The sequence below is a fragment of the Macaca thibetana genome, chromosome 18, assembly GCF_024542745.1.
Source record: "Macaca thibetana thibetana isolate TM-01 chromosome 18, ASM2454274v1, whole genome shotgun sequence".
In the NCBI taxonomy this organism is placed as follows: Eukaryota; Metazoa; Chordata; class Mammalia; order Primates; family Cercopithecidae; genus Macaca; species Macaca thibetana.
Window position 1 is genome coordinate 60,221,459 of NC_065595.1, and position 20,483 is coordinate 60,241,941.

The following is a 20,483-nucleotide window of genomic DNA, read 5'->3' on the forward strand; positions in this document are numbered from 1 at the left end:
TACTTATATAAGCATTTTACGAAATAGGTCCCTTACCCATCTGAGCTGCCCATCACTCGTCAGCTGCCTATAGAAGCCTCTGAAGTCACCAACAATGTCCTTGAGGTCCTTGTTGAGTACATGGTGGGCGAGGGCATTGACAGCACAGACAACTATTTAAAAAGGATTGAACTCTTGTTTATGTTTTTATATTAGGTCAAGAAATTAACACCCGAAAACATCACAAACAAACAAATGTGAACATTTTATGAAAAAAATGAAATCTAGACCAGGTGCGGTGGCTCATGCCTGCAACCTCAACACTTTGGGAGGCCGAGGCAGGCAGACAACTTGAGATCAGTAGTTCCAGATCAGCCTGGCCAACATGGCGAAACCTTGTCTCTACTGAAAATACAAAAATTAGCAGGGCACAGTGGTGCGCGCCTGTAATTCCAGCTACTCAGGAGGCTGAGGCAGGAGAATCGCTTGAACCCAGGAGGCAGAGGTTGCAGTGAGCCGAGATTGTGCCATTGCACTCCAGCCTGGGCAACAAGAGCAAGACTCCATCTCAAAGGTATATTCTTTTTAAAATTGCATTAAATATGTTTTTTTTTTTTTTTTTTTTGAGTCTAGCTCTGTCACCCAGGCTGGAGTGCAGTGGCGTGATCTTGGCTCACTGCAAACTCCGCCTCCCAGGTTCACACCATTCTCCAGCCTCAGCCTCCCCAGTAGCTGTGACTACAGGCGCCTGCCACCACGCCCGGCTAATTTTGCTTTTGTATTTTTAGTAGAGATGGGGTTTCACCGTGTTAGCCAGGATGGTCACGATCTCCTGACCTTGTGATCCTCCCGCCTCGGCCTCCCAAAGTGCTGTGATTACAGGTGTGAGCCACCACGCCCAGCCGTTCTGTTCTTTTCTTTTCTTTTTTTATTTTATTTTTATTTTTATTTTTATTTTTTGTCAGAGTATTACTCTGTCACCCAGGCTGGAGTGCAGTGGCACGATCACGGCTCACCACAACCTTGACTTCCCCGGCTCAGGTGATCCTCCCACCTCAGCTTCCTGAGTAGCTGGGATTACAGGTATGTGCCGCCAAGCCTGGCTAATTTTGGTATTTTTTGTAGAGATGCAGTTTTGACATGCTGCCCAGGCTGGTCTCAAATTCTTGGACTCAAGGGATCCACCCGCCTTGGTCTCCCAAAGTTCTGGGATTACAGGCATGAGCCACTGTGCCCGGCCCCATATATGTTTTCTGTGGTTGTCATAAGAAATATCACACAAGTAGAACAGGTGTTAATCCATATACTGAGCTAAACTTCCTGAGTAGAGAACACATTGTGATTGGCTGTCACATGAAAAACAGAATCATAGATTGACAAGTTTAAATAATGTTCCCAAATTATTTTCCTATTTACTTTGTAAAGTGTTTAAACAATCAGATTCAAAACCAAACCATGCTGGTTCATGTTCCTAAGGAATAAGAAGGCTGACTTAATAGAATTTTTAAAAAGAGAAATGCCTTTTTATTATTGACAAGTATAGAAGATGCCTTGAATTCACAATATAAACTATTAAAGATTAAATAAAATGAATTTGCAATTAGCATGCTATTTGCAAAATGTTAAAATACATGAAAACACTGTCTACAAACATGAAATTTCTTACTATTGACTTTCTTATGATATACTACATTTCTCATAAGTAATTTGAAGGTTAAATTTAATTTGTGTTAGCATTACCATCAATTATTTATTTTTGGTACCTTTAATTATTATTATTATTTTTTAGAGATAGGGTCTCACTCTGTCACCCTGCCTGGAGTACAGTGGCAGGACCTTGGCTCACTCCAATCCCCACCTCCTGGGCTCAAGTGATCCTTCCACCTCAGCCTCCTGAATAGCTGGGACCACAGGCTCCAGCCACCATGCCCGGCTAATTTCTTGTATTTTTGGTAGAGATGGGGTTTCACCATGCCTCCCAGGCTGGTCTCGAACTCCTGAACTCAAGTGATCCACCTGCCTCGGCCACCCAAATTGCTGGGATTATAGGGGTGAGACACTGTACCCAGCACCTCACTGTAATCTTGAATGCCTAGTCTCAAGTAATCTTTTTGTCTCAGCCTCCTAGTAGCTAGGACCTACACATACCACCACACCAGCTAATGCTTAAATTTTTTGTAGTGACAAGGTCTTGCTGTGTTGCATGGGGCAGCAGGTAGAGAGGTTCTAGAACTCTGGGCTCAAGCGATCCTCCCACCCCGGCCTCCCAAAGTGTTGGGACTACAGGTGTGAGCCACCACGTCCTGTGGTATTTTACTTTAAAAGGATTTCTTGGACCTGGCATTCACTCCTGTAATGCCAGTACTTTGGGAGGCTGAGATGGGCAGATCACTTGAGCTCGGGAATTCGAGATCAGCCTGGGCAGTGTGGCAAGACACCATCTCTACAAAAAATACAAAAATTAGCCGGGCATGGTGGTCCCAGCTACTCGGGATGCTGAGGTGGGAGGATCACTTGACCTCTGGACGCAGAGGTTGCAGTAAGCTGAGATTGTGCCACTGCACTCCAGCCTGAGTGACAGAGTGACAGAGCTGGACCCTGTCTCAAATAATAATAATAATAATAATAAGGCTTTCTTGTGTTGTTTAAGATGATGAATAAGTAAAGTAACTCTTTGATCCTTTGCCAATTCTAGGAAACATTTAGCCTATGTTGTGTACATGGCCACAATAATTGAATCAAGCCATCAACTTAGCTTCAAAGAAAGGAACGTATTCCAAAACATTTTGATAAATTTGTTTGGTGCTGCCATGGATTCAATAGTAAAAGTTTTCAGTCATTTAATAGGACAGTTGTAGAGGTACAGTTTTACTGTCAATAAGATCCTGAGAAGGACACTATGAAAGTGGTGCCCCAGGCTGGGCACGGTGGCTCATGTCTGTAATTCCAGCATTTTGGGAGGCGGAGGCCGGTGGATCACCTGAGGTCAAGAGTTTGAGACCAGCTTGGCCAACATAGTGAAACCCTGCCCCTACTAAAAATACAAAAATTAGCTGGGCATGGTGGCGGGTGCCTGTAATCCCAGCTACTTGGGAGGCGGAGGGAGGAGAATCACTTGAACCCAGGAGGTGGAGGTTGCAGTGAGCCGAGACTGTATTATTGCACTCCAGCCTGGGCAACAAGAGTGAAACTCCATCTCAAGAAAAAGAAAGAATGTGATGCCCCAAGTTTTTGTTTTTGTTTTTGTTTTTTCCCTTGAGACAGAGTCTCGCTCAGTCGCCCAGGTTGGTGTGCAGTGGCCGGATCTCAGCTCACTGCAAGTGCCGCCTCCCGGGTTCACGCCATTCGCCTGCCTCAGCCTCCGGAGTAGCTGGGACTACAGGCGCCCGCCACCTCGCCCAGCTAGTTTTTTTTGTATTTTTGTAGTAGAGACGGGGTTTCACCGTGTTAGCCAGGATGGTCTCGATCTCCTGACCTCGTGATCCACCCGTCTCGGCCTTCCAAAGTGCTGGGATTACAGGCTTGAGCCACTGCGCCCGGCCTTTTTTTTTTGTTTTTTTTTTGAGACGGAGTCTTGCTTTGTCTCCCAGGCTGGAGTGCAGAGACCCGATCTCGGCTCACTGCAAGCTCCATCCCCCGGGTTCACGCCGTTTTCCTGCCTCAGCCTCCCGAGTAGCTGGGACTACAGGCGCCTGCTACCACGCCCCGCTAATGTTTTGTATTTTTAGTAGAGACGGCGTTTCACCGTGTTAGCCAGGATAGTTTCGATCTCCTGACCTCGTGATCCGCCCGCCTCGGCCTCCCAAAGAGCTGGGATTACAAGCGTGAGCCACTGCGCCCGGCCTCCCCAAGCTTTTAGCACATGCCTGGCTAAGGGTGAAACAGCTCTGGGATGACTGCACACTTGTGGTCACATGTAGCAGTTAGGGCTGAACCAGCCATTCCAGGTTCTCTAGGGCTTTTGTTAATGGGATACACAATCATTCTGGTTCAGATATTCGTTCCCTAGAATTGTGAGAAGACAGAATCCTCCTCACTCCTTGAAGGTGGGTGTTCTTGAATTAAAGAAAATCTGAAGTAAGTCAGTGACTCACAGTGAGGTACACTGACACCAAACCACCGTCTTGGCGATTTGATTGTTGCTATAAATCACTGACTGAAGCATACCTCTGGTTCACGTCACAATACCAAATGCACTTAACAAAAGCTAAGGATGATCTCATCTTTATGACTCTCAGCCTTCACAAGCAGCACTTATGCATTCATCTACGGTGTGTGGATTTTTCTTGCTCAACAGGAGACTAGAATTTGTGGCATTTAATAGAAATTTGGGTTGTGAGGCCAGGCACGGTGGCTCATGCCTGTAATTCCAGCACTTTGGGAGGCCGAGGCGGGCGGATCACCTGAGGTCAGGAGCACAAGACCAGCCTGATCAACATGGTGAAACTCTGTCTCTACTAAAAACACAAAAATTAGCCAGGCATGGTGGTGCGTGCCTGTGATACCAGCTACCTGGGGGGCTGAGGCAGGAGAATCACTTGAACCCAGGAGGCAGAGGTTGCAGTGAGCCAGCCAAGATCACGCCACTGCACTCCACTCTGGGTGACAAGAGTGAAACTCCACCTCAAAAAAAAAAAAAAAAAAAAAAAAAAATTTTGGTTGTGGCAGGAAATTGACTTGGAAAAGAAAAAAAGGCCCTTGAAGGCAGCTTCTTGCCAACTAAACATAGGGGGTTTTCTTTTGTTTGGGTCTGCTCAGGGACTTCAATTCTCTGGAGCCTCTAGCACTGGAAGGACATTGAGTAAAGTCTGTGGGTGACTTGTGGGTGTCTGAAGTAAGAGTGGTGTCACAAACTATTAAGGCTGGGTTTTTAAAAATTTTTGTCTATTTGAAAATTCTTGCCGGCCGTGATGGCTCACGCCTGTAATCCCAGCACTTTGGGAGGCTGAGGCAGGCGGATCACCTGAGGTCAGGAGCTCAAGACCAGCCTGACCAACGTGGAGAAACCCCGTCTCTACTAAAAATACAAAATTAGCCGGGGTGGTGGCGCAGGCCTGTAATCCCAGCTACTCGGGAGGCTGAGGCAGGAGAATCGCTTGAACCCGGGAGGCGGAGGTTGTGGTGAGCTGAGATCACGCCATTGCACTCCAGCCTGGGCAAAAAGAGCGAACCTCTGTCTCCAAAAAAAAAAAAAAAAAGATTATTTCTCTGTACATCTTTTTCTTTTTTCTATATATTCTTTTAAAAACTAACTTAGTCTACATTGTACATATTATTATATATGTGTCCAAACCCACCGAATATACAACACTAAGAGTGACCCCTATTGTAAACTACAGACTTTGGGTGATCATGATGTGCCGATGCAGGTTCATCAGTTGCAACAAATGGGCCACTCCGGGCAGAATGTTGATAAAGAGGGAGGCTGTGGCTGTATGGGGACAGGGGTATGTGGGAAATGTTGATAATGAGGGAGGCTGTGCCTGTGTGGGGACAGAGGTATGTGGGAAATCTTTGTAACTTCCAGTTCTGCTGGAAGTTTTGCTTCAGTTTTAACTTCAGTTTTGCTGTGAACCTAAAACTACTCTAAAACAAATTAAGTCTTAAAAAAAAAAAAAGGCTGCCTCTGGTTGCTCACGCCTGTAATCCCAGCACTTTGGGAGGCTGAGGCGGGTGGATCACCTGAGGTAAGGGGTTCGAGACTAACCTGGCCAACACAATGAAACCCTGTCTCTACTGAAAAATACAAAAATTAGCTGGCATTATAGTGGGCACCTATAATCCCAGCTACTCGGGAGGCTGAGGCAGGAGAATCACTTGAACCCAGGAGGTGGAGGTTGCAGTGAGCCGAGATCACGTCACTGCACTCCAGCCTGGGAGACAGAGTAAGACTCTGTCACAAAAATAACTAACTAAATAAATAAAATAGGCCGGGCGCGGTGGCTCAAGCCTGTAATCCCAGCACTTTGGGAGGCTGAGACGGGCGGATCACGAGGTCAGGAGATCGAGACCATCCTGGTTAATACGGTGAAACCCCGTCTCTACTAAAAAGTACAAAAAACTAGCCGGGCGAGGTGGCGGGCGCCTGCAGTCCCAGCTACTTGGGAGGCTGAGGCAGGAGAATGGCGTGAACCCGGGAGGCGGAGCTTGCAGTGAGCTGAGATCTGGCCACTGCACTCCAGCCTGGGCGACAGAGCGAGACTCCGTCTCAAAAAAATAAATAAATAAAAAAAATAAATAAATAAAATAAAACAGAAACAGGCCAGTCATGGTGGCTTATGGCTTATGCCTGCAATCCCATCACTTTGGGAGGCTGAGGCAGTGGATTGCTTGAACTCAGGAGTTCAAGACCAGTCTGGGCAAAATGATGAAACCCTGTCTCTACAAAAAATACAAAAATTAGCCCGGCATGGTTGCAGGCACCTGTAGTGCCAGCTACTTTGGAGGCTGAGGCAGGAGAATCGCTTGAACCTGGGAGGTGGGTAGGTTGCAGTGAGCAGAGATCATGCCACTGCACTCCAGCCTTGGCAACAAGAGCAAAACTCCATCTCAAAAAAAAAAAAAAAAAAAAAAAAATTTTTTTTTAAAGAAAAAAGCAAAACAAAGCCAAACCCAGGTCAGGTGTGGTGGCTCACACCTGTAATCCTACCACTTTGGGAGGCTGAGGTAGGCGGATCACCTGAGGTCAGGAGTTCAAGACCAGCCTGGCCAACATATAGTGAAACCCTGTCTCTATTAAAAATACAAAAATTAGCTAGGCATGGTGGCACATACCTGTAGTCCCAGATACTTGGGAAGCTGAGGCAGGAGAATCATTTGAACCCAGAGCTGGAGGGTGCAGTGAGGCAAGATGGCACCACTCCACTCCACCCTGGGCAACAGAGCAAGACTCTGTCTCTCAAAAACAAAACAAAACAAAACAAAAAACCAAAACATTAGCTAGGTGTGGTGGCTTGTGCCTGTGGTCCCAGCTACTCGGGAAGCTGAGGTGGGACAATCATTTGAGTTTGGAAGGTCAAGGCTGCATGAGCCGTGATTGCACCACTGTACTCCAGGCTGGGTGACAGAGCAAGATCTTATCTCAAATCAATTAATCAATAATAAAAACTTTAAAAACATAAAGAAGGATTAAAAAATGAATATTAATTAAGTAAATTTAACAAAGACATGATTTTAAAAAATACCCAACCAAAAACTACATTGGTGTATTCTATACATTTGAAAAACAGCCCTCCCTCTCTGTCTCACACACCAGCACTCTCTTCACAGTAACCCTATGTTTTTTTAATCATAAACGGATGATAAGGTAAGTAAGCAGAAGAACCAGGATGAGCTAATGGCATTTTTCATCTTCAGTGTGAGTGCCGTGTAACACATTTAGCGAGACTGCAGTGAGTCACCTGCAAGGTTAAAGTTAAAATGGGTTCTGTCATGTTGTGGTCTGAAAAAGGCAGAAGCCAAAAACCTTAGCATAAAAGAGTCATTAATTAAAGTCATGGAGAGATGGAAATTGATTTACCCCTGCCTGAGACATCCACCAAGACAGTGGTGTGGGGCTGGGAATGGAGGAGGGGACAGGGAGTGAAGGCCCTGAACACTGAGCTCAGCACCCATCCCAGAAGAGCTTCTTATCTATCTTAGTGCCCAGGGCCCCTCCACGTGTGCCCGAGTCGGCAAAGTTTAAAGTCTTGGCTGTTAACAGAGAGTGGGTCCAATGGCCTAACATACCTTGTAAGCTCGCTGAGTTTTATGCAACCTTTGGGGGGGTGTGTTGTAGGGTTTGCAGGATGGAGAAAGACAGCAGCTTCATCAAGTACTCAACTTACAAACAAGAGATAATTAAAGTTGCAGGATAAGCAGAAACATAGCTCACAGCTCTACCTTAGTAAGTGGTTACTATTTTGGGGAAAACTTTAACAGTAAATTGTTTACTTAATAGAGAAAAGGGGGACTGACTCACAGTATGGTCTCCTCTCTCTGCCTGGCAAATTCCTGTTGGCTCTTCGAGACTCACCTCAAAGCAATACTTCTGCTCTGAAGCCTTCCCTGAGCCGTTTGGACAGAGTGAAGATAATATGGGTTAGACATTCTGCACAATTTTCATGTTGAAATGTAATCCCCAGTGTTGGAGGTGGGGCCTGGTGGGAGGTGATTAGATCATGGAGGTGGATTTCTCATGAATGGTTTAGCACCATCCCATTGGTACTGGCCTTGAGACAGTGAGTGAGTTCTCGTGAGATCTAGTGGCTTAAAAGCGTGTAGCACCTCCCCACTCTCTTTCTCTTGCTCTTGCTTTCGACATAGGACGTGTCTGCTCCCCCCTCGCCTTCCACCATGACTGTGAGTGTCCTAAAGCTTCCCTAGAAGCTGAGCAGCTGGCACCATGCTTTCTGGAAAACCTGCAGAACCATGAGGCAATTAAGCCTCTTTTTCTTTATAAATTACCCAGTCTCTGGTACTCCTTTATAGCAATGCAAGAACAGCCTGGCTTGGAGTGGTGGTTTGTGCCTGTAATCCTACCACTTTGAGAGGCCCAGGTGGGCAGATCATCTGAAGTCAGGAGACCAGCCTGACCAAACATGGTGAAACCTTATCTCTACTAAAAATATAAAAACGAGCCAGGCATGGTGGTGTGTGCCTGTAATCCCAGCTACTGGAGAGGCTGAGGCACAAGAATTGCTTGAACCCGGGAGGTGGAGGTTGTAGTGAGCGAGATTGCGTGACTGCACTCCAGGCTGGGCAACAGAGCAAGATTCTTGTCTCCAAAAAGAAAAAAAGAACAGCCTAATATATCCTCTCTCTGTAAAACTTGTACATAATTTTAAAAAATAGTCATTCTCAGACTGCATTATGATCATGTCTTTTATGTCTACTTCCCCAATAAGTTTGTGTGCTCCTGATATGTGGGATTCTGTCTTCTTCATCCTCCTTCAACTTTTTTTTTTTTTTTTTTGACAGAGTCTCGCTCTTTCACCCAGGCTGGAGTGGAGTGGCAAAATCTTGGCTCACTGCAAACTCCAACTCCCAGGTTCAAGCAATTCTCATGCCTCAGCCTCCTGAGTAGCTGAGATAACAGCCACGCATCACCACGACCAGCTAATTTTTGTATTTTTAGTAAAGACAGGGTTTCACCATGTCAACCAGGCTGGTCTCGAACTCCTTGACTCAAGCAATCTGCCCGCCTCAACCTCCCAAAGTGCTGAGATTACAGGCGTGAATCACCACGCCTGGTCTATCTTTCTCTTTTTAAAATTACTTCAGTGCCTGATGCATGGCAGCACTCAGGAGAAGTCTGCAGAAAGACTGACTTGCCGGACAACTGACCGCCAGCCCTGTGAAGAGCAGAAACAGCAGCCACCTGCGCAGTGTCCATTGCAAGTTCAAGGAAGGTTCCCTTGCCATTCACACATACACACACTCAAACTCACACACTTCTTTTATATGCTTAACAATTTAAAATCTCTCAATGGGCCAAGATTTTTTTCTACAACTACTCAGAGTGCTGATGGTGCAAATGTCCATGGGAGAGGTATCACAATACCACCAAAGTTAGAGAAACTCTATCCCCTCCTTCTAGACCCTTACCCTTCAATCTATCATAATTTGGCTTCAGCCCTTAATAATCCACTGAAATTGACCTGGCAAAGGTCACTGTTTTGTACTTCTTGAATTTTGTACCATGTGCAGGTATGATGTGTTCAAAAAGAGTTGCATTTAAAAGTTCTGAAGAGAAAGTGCTTTGGGCAGTCAGGCGATTCTGCCATGACTTGCTGGGTATCTGCCTGTGCCTCAGTTTTCTTCTCTCTAAAAAATGAGATGGCTCAAGATCACCATTGAGATCACATCCACCTCTGAGAAAAGTTATGTTCTGTATCTTGTTTAAGAAAATAGAAAATGCAAATAAAAAAAGAATGACGTATACACGGCTCAGTATGCATCTTAGATTGGGTGGGGCCAAAGCCCTTTTTTGCCATGAAAATAGTGAACTTGAAACCAATTTGGTGTGAAATATTTTGAAAAGGCTGGGTGCGGTGGCTCACACCTGCAATCCCAGCACTTTGCTAGGCTGAGGCGGGCGGATCATCTGAAGTCAGGAGTTCGAGACCAGCCTGGCCAACATGGTGAAACCCCGTCTCTACTAAAAATACAAAAATTGGCTGGGCGTGGTGGTGGGTGCCTGTAATCTCAGCTTCTCGGGAGGCTAAGGCAGGAGAATTGCTTAAACCCAGGAGGCAGAGGTTGCAGTGAGTTGAGATTGCGCCACCGCACTCCAGCCTGGGCGACAGAGTGAGACTCTGTCTCAAAAAAAAAAAAAAAAAAAAGAAATATATATAGAAAAGTGAGTAGACTCACTGTGCATATCACAATGAGCCTTTTTTTGCTGTGGGAACTCACATCTCCTCCCTCTCCTTGCCCTTGGTTACTCACCCACGGCAGGTTGTTAAAGCTCGACAGTGGCCCCGGGTGAAAGGCAGGTGAAAAACATCCTTGTAGCTATCATTTGACACAGAGAAACAGACTAAGAGTCAAGGATTTTCTAACAGACTAGAGATGATTGCAAGGAGAGAGGCCAAATTCTGTCACTTCTAAATTTCTCCCAGTGAAATAAATAACAAACCATGAAACACTGTTTTTACTCACTTTGAGCAGTTAAACACAGAGAAAAACAAGATTGGAACTGAATCTAAATCAAGATTCTAATGAATCTAAAAATCTAAGTTACAATCACATCTGAAAATTAAGCATTCTGGAACCTTGAGAGAATCTTCAACTCACCAACTTCAGTGCCTTTTCCCAGAGTGAAGGTGATTCCACACCCCTTGATTCCATCTTCTGCATCAGTTTCTATGACGACATAGGCAGCTGAGTAGTCAGGATCCGTGTGCTGCAGGAGAGAATTCCCCGCCGAAACAATGCCAGCATGAGAAACCCGAAAAGAACCATGAGAATGATGTCACATGAGGACAGACAACGCCACAGGGGCCATGCCACAAGAGCTCCCACAGAAGGAACAGTTGCTATACCCCAAAGAAAACAAAGGGCTCTGAATGGAGAAAAGGAATGTCCTCCTGAAAGATCCAAAGTGTTTCAATAAGTGCAACGTATACTTTTTTTTTTTTGAGACGGAGTTTTGCTCTGTCACCTCGGCAGGAGTGCAGTGGCGTGATCTCAGCTCACTGCAACCTCAGCCTCCCAAGTTCAAGTAATTCTCCTGCCTCAGCCTCCCAGGTAGCTGGGATTACAGGCACATGCCACCACACTCGGCTAATTTTTGTATTTTTAGCAGAGACAAAGTTTCACCATGTTGGCCAGGCTGGTCTTGAACTCCTGACTTCAGGTGATCTGCCTGCCTCGACCTCCCAAAGAGCTGGGATTACAAGTGTGAGCCACTGCACCTGATCGCAATGTATACATTTTTATCACCTGCTTTCAATTAGGTCAAAAAGTGAGGCTCATTTTTATTTATGTATTTATTTTCTAAATAAAAAAATAGAGATGGAGTCTTGCATGTTGCCCAGGCTGGTCTCAAACTCCAGAGCTCTAGTGATCCACCCGCTTAGGCCTTATCTTAAAGTGCTGGGATTACAGGCATGAGCCATCATGCCCAGCAGCGGCTCAATTTTAAGCCAAGGAGTTTTCACTCGCAGCTATCTCTGTCAGCTCTTTGAACAAAGTTACATTCACAAGCAGCTTCAAATTGAACAAGCCAAAGGTTCAGAAAACTCTTACGTAAAATTGGACTGATCTCACAGCAGTTTATAGCAGGGCTGAAAACACAATGGCTCAAGGTCAGACACCAGTGGGGGAAAATGAAGAAGTAAAGCTTCTAGATGAATTCGCTCTTTTTTTGTTTTGTTCTATGTCACGGAATAATGGAGACCCCGAAAAGCCAGGTAGAAGATCTGAATGCATTCTTAAAGAAGAATTTTGCATAAGGCTATAACAATTTATTACTGTTATTATTCTATAATATTTATTGTGCCAGACACACTATATTCTAAGAGCTCTACATGGTTTAATTTAATCCTATAACAGTATTATCAACTAGGTGCTCTTATCCCTATTAGAGAAGAGGAAATGAAGTTTTAAGGAGGTTTACTAATTTGCAAAAGGTCACACAAGTAAATATTTTATTATTATTATTATTATTATTATTATTGAGACTGAGTCTCACTCTGTCCTCCAGGCTGGAGCGTAGTGGCATGATCTTGGCTCACTGCAACCTCTGCCTCCTGGATTCAAGTGATTCTTCTGCCTCAGCCTCCCAGCTGCACAGGCACCCGCCACTATGCCCAGCTATTTTTTTTTTTTTTAGTAGAGATGGGATTTTGCCACATTGGCCAGGCTCGTCTTGAACTCCTGACCTCAGGTGATCCACCTGCCTTGGCCTCCCAAAATGCTAGGATTACAGGTGTGAGCCACCGCACCCGGCCACAAGTAAATTATGAAGGCAGATTGTACTTCCCTGTATTGGGGATGTTGTGGCTGAGGGAGCTGTATGTGATGGATGGGAGCCCTGAGTCTGGTGTCACAGCCCAGTGGCAGGAAATCAGTGTGATGCATCACTGAGCACCAACTACGTGTCAGAGCTGGTGCAGCTTGCAAGGGTGTTACAGATATGTCTGCCCTTGAGGAGGTTACATTTGAGAAGACCTGGTTATAGGACGGGCATGGTGGCTCATGCCTGTAATCCCAACACTTTGGGAGGCCAAGACAGGAGGACTGCTTGAGCCCAGGAATTCAAGACTAGCCTGGGCAACAAAGCGAGACGCCATCTCTAAAATAAATAAATAAAAAGACATGGTTACAAAAACCTTAATAATATAAGGCAGAACATGCTAAGGCCTGGGAGAGACGCAAACTATGAACGACCGGCAGAGAGCACTGTTAGCTGAATGTGCTTCTTGAAGCGGGAGAAGGCTTTACGATGAAGACAGAATCTGAGCTGGCCGGTCGAGGAAGGGGAGCTTCTCAGCAGTGGCAAGGGGAGTGAAGGGTCTGGGAGGGAGGAATATCTCAGGTGAGGTAGCAGCAGCAGCGCAGAAAGTAAAGGGGTCAGAAGAGGGAGAGACTGGAGTGTATTCAAGGGTTGGTGCCCATCCTGGCTTGGCTGAGCCACTGGGTTCCTGAAGGAGTTGAGCGATGAGGCTGAGAAGGAGACTCCAAGAATTAAAGACCCATCGACAGTTGCTGGGTTCCAAGAAGAGGAAGCAATGGAAAAAGGAAACCTTTCACTGAAGCCTCAGATGAGGGTCAACAGGACGAGATGAGCCAAAAGTGACTTGAAGCTTTTGGATCCCTGTGATTAGCAGAATGATCCAAGATGGGTCAGGAGGGAGGGGCGGCAGGGTATGGAAGATGACTTCCGATTTAGACAAACCGCGTTTTGCATGAAGGTGAAAAACCTAACAGGAAGTATCCAGACCTATGGGTTAAGGAGGCAGCTCTGGAAATGAGATCTTGGGAATCTCCGGCATAAAGGGCGGCACCAAAGCCAGAATGCGGAGAGGGTCTTCATGGGAATGTGCAGGGAGACGGGGAAGATGCTGAAGCCTGAGTCTGAGAGAGGGAAGAAGGGGCCAGTGGAGGAAGGAGGAGCCGTCAGAAAGGCAGGAGGCCATGAGGGGAGAGAGCCCACGAAGAGGTGGCTGACAGCAGAAAAAGTATCCGAGGGTAAGGACAGGCAAAGGAGAAATAACAGGGGCAATTCACAGAGAAGAAAGGAACATAAATCGATTTCAGATTAAGAAGGAGGTAAGCCCAGCATAGTGGCTCATGCCTGTAATCCAGCACTTTGGGAGGAAGAGGCAGGTGGATCACCTGAGCTCAGGAGATCGAGACCAGCCTGGACAACATGGTGAAACCCTGTCTCTATCAAAAATACAAAAATTAGCCGGGTGTGGTGGTGCACACCTGTAATCACAGCTACTCCAGAGGCTGAGGCATGAGAATCATTTGCACCTGGGTGGCAGAGGTTGCAGTAAGATGAAATCGCACCACTGCACTCCAGGCTGAGCGACAAGCGAGACTCAGTCTTTAAAAAAAAAAAAAGCAGGAGTCTTTAGCAGATTTTGAGGATAGCTTTATTGCTCTTTCTTGAAAATATCCTACTTGTGATCAGGGAGGCTCACTTTGCTGCTAAGTGCTGATGGTCCAGCATGCCTCAAGGGCAGGTGAAGCCATCTCCATGGTGAACTGCAAAGCAGCTCATTCTAAAAGATGGCACTTGAGAGTTGGCCCACAACATGCGCCCTATGTTCCCAAGATAAAATGCTTAAATATTTATGAGCTTGCAATACAGGCATTAGATAATGTCTCCTCACCATGTGTTAGACACCACTCAGGCCCAGAGGCAAATTCCATTTCTTGAATTATTCTACAGTAAACCAGGCTGTCTTTTGAGACAGGGTCTCTGTCTGTCACCCAGACTGGAGTGCAGTGACACAATTACAGCTCACTGCAGCCTCGACCTCCCAGGCTGAAGAGATCCTCCCACCTCAGCCTCCTGAGTGGCTGGGACCACAGGTGCACGCAACTAAGCCCAGCTAATTTTTGTATTTTTTTGTTGAAACGAGGTCTCACTATGTTGCTCAAGCTGGTCTCGAACTCCTGGGCTCAAGCGATCCACCTGCCTCGGCCTTCCAAAGTGCTGGGATTATAGGCTTGAACAACCACCACGCTCAGCCAAACCAGGCTGTCTTAACATTTCACAAATCCAAAGTCAAGTCTAGATTAGGGGTTCCTTCTGCTTCAGTTTCCTCAGAGGGAATATAATTACAGCCAACCCCTCCTTTTTTCTTTAGAAACAAGGTCTCACTGTGTCATCCAGTGCCCAGGCTGGAATGCAGTGGCACGATCATAGTTCACTGTAATTGAACTTCTGGGCTCAAGTGATCCTCCTGCCTAGGCCTCCACTTAGGATTACAGGTGTGAGCCTCCTGCCTGGCCTATAGCCAACTTTACTGATGGCCTTCTCTGAGCCAGGCTCTTTACAGGTATCTCATTTACAGGTATAAAGTGAATATTATTATACCCATTTTACAGATGAGAAACCTAGGCTTAGAAAGATTGTGTGACTTACCCACAGCTGCTAAAGCTTCACAGAGGCAAAGGCAGTTGCATAAGATTGGGTGGATTCTATAAGACAGTAAAATTTCAAACATTTGAGTTCCATAAAGGATTGCCTGCTGGGTGTTTAAGTCATTTACCAACATCATATAAGAAAGGACACATGAAGATTTTAAAGAGGATGACAGCCTGGGCCCTGTCAAAAAATACAAAAAGAAGCTGGGCTTCATGGCGCACAGCTGTAGTCCCAGCTACTTGGGAGGCTGAGGTGGGAGGATTGGTTGAGCCAGGGAGGTCAAGGCTGCTGTTAGCCATGATAGTACCGCTACACTCCAGCTTGGGCAACCAATAAAAGACACTGCCTCAATAAATAAACAAATAAATTTAAAAAATAAAATAGAATAAAATTTTAAAAATGCAGGATGAACTTAATCTCAAAAAGGACATTCTTTTGCATTTAAAAACTTTCTTTAATGAGAGGTCTATTTTTATAAAACATTTCAGGTACAGAAAGAGTATAGATAATGTAATGAACACCAGCTTGCCATCTACCCAGTTTAGGAAGTAAAACATTACAGTGGGAATTAGAGACCTCGTGGTCCCCTCCGTGACCCCATTTCCTTTCCTCCCTACTGGTAACCATTTTCCTAACATTGCCGTTCCTCACTTCCCGGCATACTTTCACACATTCACTACATGCCCATACAACTCTGCTTTTCTAGCGCGGCCAGTCTCATCAGTGGACCAAGACGGGCACTGAGGACCCAGAGGGGAACAGGCTGCCTGAAGACCCTGCACAGTGTTTGGGAAACACCGCTCTAGATGGGGGAGGGGAGGGAAGGCCTGACGTTCTAACACCCTCAGTAAGCAAAAAAGACCTTCAGTATTTAGGTAGGAGTCAGAGTTCCTGCCCTTACTTTATTACATCTCTTAAGACTGATACTTGCATCAATCCTTTCTAACCATGTTTGAGGGTAATTTCATGAGACCTCCCTCTCATGTGACCCGGTTATCACGCGCTTGCTTTCTCAACCCGACTGTGACACCTTCATTTCATGGACGGGTCCAAAAGACCCAGAGGTTTGGATCTTCTCCAAGTCACACAGCAAGTTGCGGAGGCGGGATCACCACTCCAAACTCCCAGCCCCGGCCTTCCTGTTCTCCCTCACCGTGAACTCCGTCGCGTTCAGGGTACAGAGGAAGCCAGCTGGCGCTGTGCTCTAGGGTTTCATTGGCGGGAACCCAAGAAAATAATTTTGCTGCTATTGCCTATTATGCATTCTACCATTTCCAGCAAAATGTGAGTCGTAAAAGTAAAACCAGCATATTCTAAACTCCAGCAAAGAAAAAACCCAGGAGAGTGGAAAGTTTCTGGATACTTATACAATTGCTCCAAGGCATGAAAAACGGGTGTCTGCTCCAGGCGCGCCTCCCACCGTACAGAAGCAATGGGTTCGAAGTCGGGAAGCTACCCGGGGCCTGCAGGTCTGCAGTCGGCGGGGCGAGACGGACCCGGGCCGCAGGCCGCCCTTACCATGGCGTCTGAGCCGTGGCCCCCAAGCGACGTCGGGAAGCGCACGTCCCGGACCGAGAGCCGGGAGATCCTGCCGCGCACCATGCTCCCCGCACCCCGCAGCCGCGCCACCCGTGCGGTCCGGAGTGGTCGGGATCCCCAGTGCGCAGCGGGAGGGCGGGAGCGCGGCGAGGCGGGGCACCGTAGGGGCATAGAGGGCGCTCATTGGCCGCGCGGCCGCACCCCGTGAGCTTGGCCCCACGGGAGCTCCAGTCCCCGTTCGGGGCTCCCCGCGGCGCGCTCCGCCTTCCGCAGTTCCCTTCTCAGCCTGGAAGGAGCTGACCCCGCCAGGGGTCGCTCAGGGCCGCCGCGGAACCTGGGCGGGCAGGAGGCCTCGCGCCAGGTGGGCACCTCCGCGGGACCCTGCTCGGCCCGAATTGAAGACTCGTGAAGGGACCTGCCCGGGAGCGGCGCCCTGGAGGGAGACGTCGGGTCTGAGCGAGTGCATTTGCTCAGGGGCAGATTCCGGCCAGTGGCTCAGCTCCCGACCCGAGGCCGCAGGTGTCGCCAGCGTACCCAGGAGAGCAGTGCGCTAGAAAATGCTAGGTCTTTTTAAGTGCCCACAGTCTCAGTTTGCCACCTGATAAATTAAGAGGCAGGTCATCATTTATTACACCCATACCGATGCAGGGTGTTTTAAATATCTTACCTCAGCCTGTAATGCCAGCACTTCGGGAGGCCGAGGCGGGCGGATCACCTGAGGTCAGGAGTTTGAAATCTGCCTGGCCAGCATGGCGAAATCCCGCCTCTACTAAAAGTACAATAATTAGCAGGGTGTGGTGGTGCGAGCCTGTAATCCCAGCTACTAGGGAGGCTTGAACCCGGGAGGCGGAGCTTGCAGTGAGCCGAGATCGCGCCGCTACACTCCAGCCTGGGCGACAGAGCGAGACTCTAAATAAATAAATAAATAAATAAATAAATAAATAAATAAATAAATAAATAAATAAATAAAAAGGCTGGGCGCGGTGACTCGCTCACGCCTATAATTCTAGCAGTTTGGGAGGCCGAGGCGGGCGGATCCCGAGGTCAGGAGATGGAGACCATTCTGGCTAACACGGTGAAACCCTGTCTCTACTAAAAATACAAAAAATTAGCCGGGCCTGGTGGCGGTCACCTGTAGTCCCAGTTACTCGGGAGGCTGAGGCAGGAGAATCATTTGAACGTGGGAGGCGGAGGTTGCGGTGAGCCAAGACTGTGCCACTGCACTCCAGGCTGGGCGACAAAGCGAGACTCCGTCTACAAAATAAAAATAAAAATAAAATTAAAAAATTAAAAAAAAAAAAAAAAAACAGGGGCCAAGAAAATTCAATGAGTAAGACAGTCTTTCCAACAAATGGTGCTCGAACAATTGAATATCCCTATGAACGAACAAAACAACCCTGGATCCTTACCTTATATCATACACAAAAATCATCTCGAAGTGGAATATAGATCCAAATTTTAAGAGCTAGAATTATAGAACTTCTCAAGAAAACACAGGAGAAAATCTTTTTGTACTTGGATAAAACAAAATTTCTTAGGACATTAAAAGCATGAATCATAAAAGAAAAACATTGTCAATTAAATTATCAAAATTAAAAATGTTTTCTCTTCGATAAAAACCATTAAATAAATGAAAACGCAAGCTGTGATTGAGAGAAAAATACTTGCAAAACATCTGTTAAAGGACTTGTATGCAGAATATTGAAAAAATTACAACTCAGTACGATGACAACTTGATATAAAAAATGGGCAAAAGACTTCAATAGACATTCCACCTAAGCAGATATATGAATTTGAAATAAGCTTATGAAAAGACTCAACATTATTAGTCATTAGGGAAACGCACATTAAAACCACAGTGATGTACTACTAACACGCACCAGGATGGCTACAATTAAAGTGACTGGCAATACCAAGTATTGGCAAGGATGTGAAGCAGCTGGAACTCTCATACATTGCTAGAGGAGTGTAAAAGGGTACAGCTTCTTTGGAAAATAGGTTATCAGTTTCATAGAAAGTTAAACATTCATGTACTATACAACTCAGTAATCCTACTTATAGGTAATTATGCAAGAGAATTAAAAACCTATGTTTAAAATAAAAACTTGTATTTGAATGTTCATAGCAGCTTTCTGATAGCCTAAAACTAGTAACAACCTAAACATCCATCAACTGGTAAAAGGACAAAACCAGGATGTAGTACACATCCATACAATGGAATATTACTGAGCCATAAAAACATGAATCTCAAAAGCATTATGCTAAACGAAAGACATCAGACACATTGACTACATATGATTCCATTTATATAAAGCCCTAGAAATGTACAATTACAGTCACAGAAAACACTCAGCGGTTGCCAGAGGTCAGGGTGAATGGAAGAGGTTGACTGTAAAAGGGCATAATGGAATTTTCTGAAATGATGGAAATGTTCTGTGATTCTGGTAGTGGTTTCATGGCTGTATACATTTGTCAAAAACTCTAGTGGTACACTTAAAATGGTGAGTTTGTTGTATGTAAATTATACCTCAGTAAAACAAAAAATATTGCTTTGGGGTGCTGCCTCCTCTTTGAATTTGATTCTAAGTTTGCATTTTCTTTGAAATTGCACTTAAAACTGCAAAAATTTTCTCTTGTATTTCTTTTAGATTGGGTTTCTTCTGGTTCCACGAGTTTTTCAAAATTTCTGCTGAAGTGATACCACCCTTTTCTAACTTTCTAGCAATTATAAAGATTACAAAAACCAACCAAACCAAATTTGCCATCTAGTTCCACGGTATATCCTCTCAGTGTTTTAGGAGACTAAGACTTTCCATGAAAATGGTGCAATTATGATTGAATAAGTGGAATTTAATAAACTTTAAGGGCCACACCACTTTAATTCAGTTATTAGAATCACTGTCAACCTTTTTGGTCAACTGCAAAGTTTTTATTTCTCTCATCCCTATTGTCACAGGCTAGTGACAATTTTTTACTTGGATTTTCAAAGTCCTCCAACTTACTCAAGTTAACTTGACCTTTAAGATTGCAGTGGAGCTGGATTGAACCCCTATGCCATGTCCCTGTGAAATCCAGTGTCTCTCCAAGTATCTCTGGAAGTACTTGGTAGTCTTTTCTTCTACTGACCTGATTTATTTCCCGAATTTATTTCCCCATTGCATTTAAGCTAGGTTATGAAATCCATCCCTATCCTTTTTTGTAGCTTGTCATTACACCTTCTGGCCGTGACCCCAATCCCTTTTCTTTCCTAAGGTCACTGACTCACGGTTGTCTGTAGCCGATTTGCAGGAAGGTTTGGGGTAGCAAGGACTCTGCAAGGATCTTAAAATTGAATACCGCCATCTGTTTCTTCAAGGTCCCAGGGGCCATTCCTGCTACTACAGAATTTTCACATATTATCTACTTAGCTTTTATTGTTTTACTAAGTGTCATTTCTAGTTCTATTTTTTTTTTGAGACAGGGTCTCACTCTGTCACTCAGATTGGAGTGCAGTGGCCCGATCGCAGTTCACTGCAGTTTCTACCTCCTGGGCTCAAACAATTCTCCCACCTCAGCCTCCTTAGAGGTTGGGACCACAGGTACGCACCACCATGCCCAGCTAATTTTTGTACAGATGGGGTTTCGTCATGCTGCCCAGTCTGATCTTGAACTCCTGGGCTCAAGCGATCCTCCAGACCAGACTCCCAAAGTGTTGGGATTACAGGCATGAGTCACTGCACCCAGCCTCCTTCCTATTCATTTTAAAATTCAACTCGTAAGTTATTGAATTGCAGTATAACAGCTAATTGAACATTCTGTCCAACAGTTTTAGAAGAAATGGTTTACTAATATTGGAAAAATAGACACTGAAAAACTCATTTAAAAAATATTTGTTTTGGGA

At 45.6% G+C, this 20,483-nt stretch overlaps 1 protein-coding gene across 5 annotated transcripts in view; it reads right to left on the minus strand.

Annotated features, from left to right (window-relative positions):
- The window catches only part of ENOSF1 (enolase superfamily member 1), a 39,648-nt gene extending 22,906 nt beyond the window's left edge, over nucleotides 1-16,742 (minus strand). The window contains exons 1-3 of one of the 5 annotated variants that reach the window (XM_050767657.1): nucleotides 16,583-16,742; nucleotides 10,756-10,864; nucleotides 37-152 (exon numbers count right to left, since the gene is read on the minus strand). In XM_050767657.1, coding sequence (XP_050623614.1) covers nucleotides 37-152; nucleotides 10,756-10,864; nucleotides 16,583-16,666 — 309 coding nt within the window. In that variant the 5' untranslated portion in view covers nucleotides 16,667-16,742. Of the gene's footprint in view, nucleotides 1-36; nucleotides 153-7,707; nucleotides 10,228-10,407; nucleotides 10,684-10,755; nucleotides 10,865-16,582 lie in introns of those variants that run through there. The other 4 variants (XM_050767659.1, XM_050767660.1, XM_050767658.1 and 1 more) reach the window with 4 other exon arrangements.
- Between the last annotated feature and the right edge of the window lie 3,741 nt (nucleotides 16,743-20,483).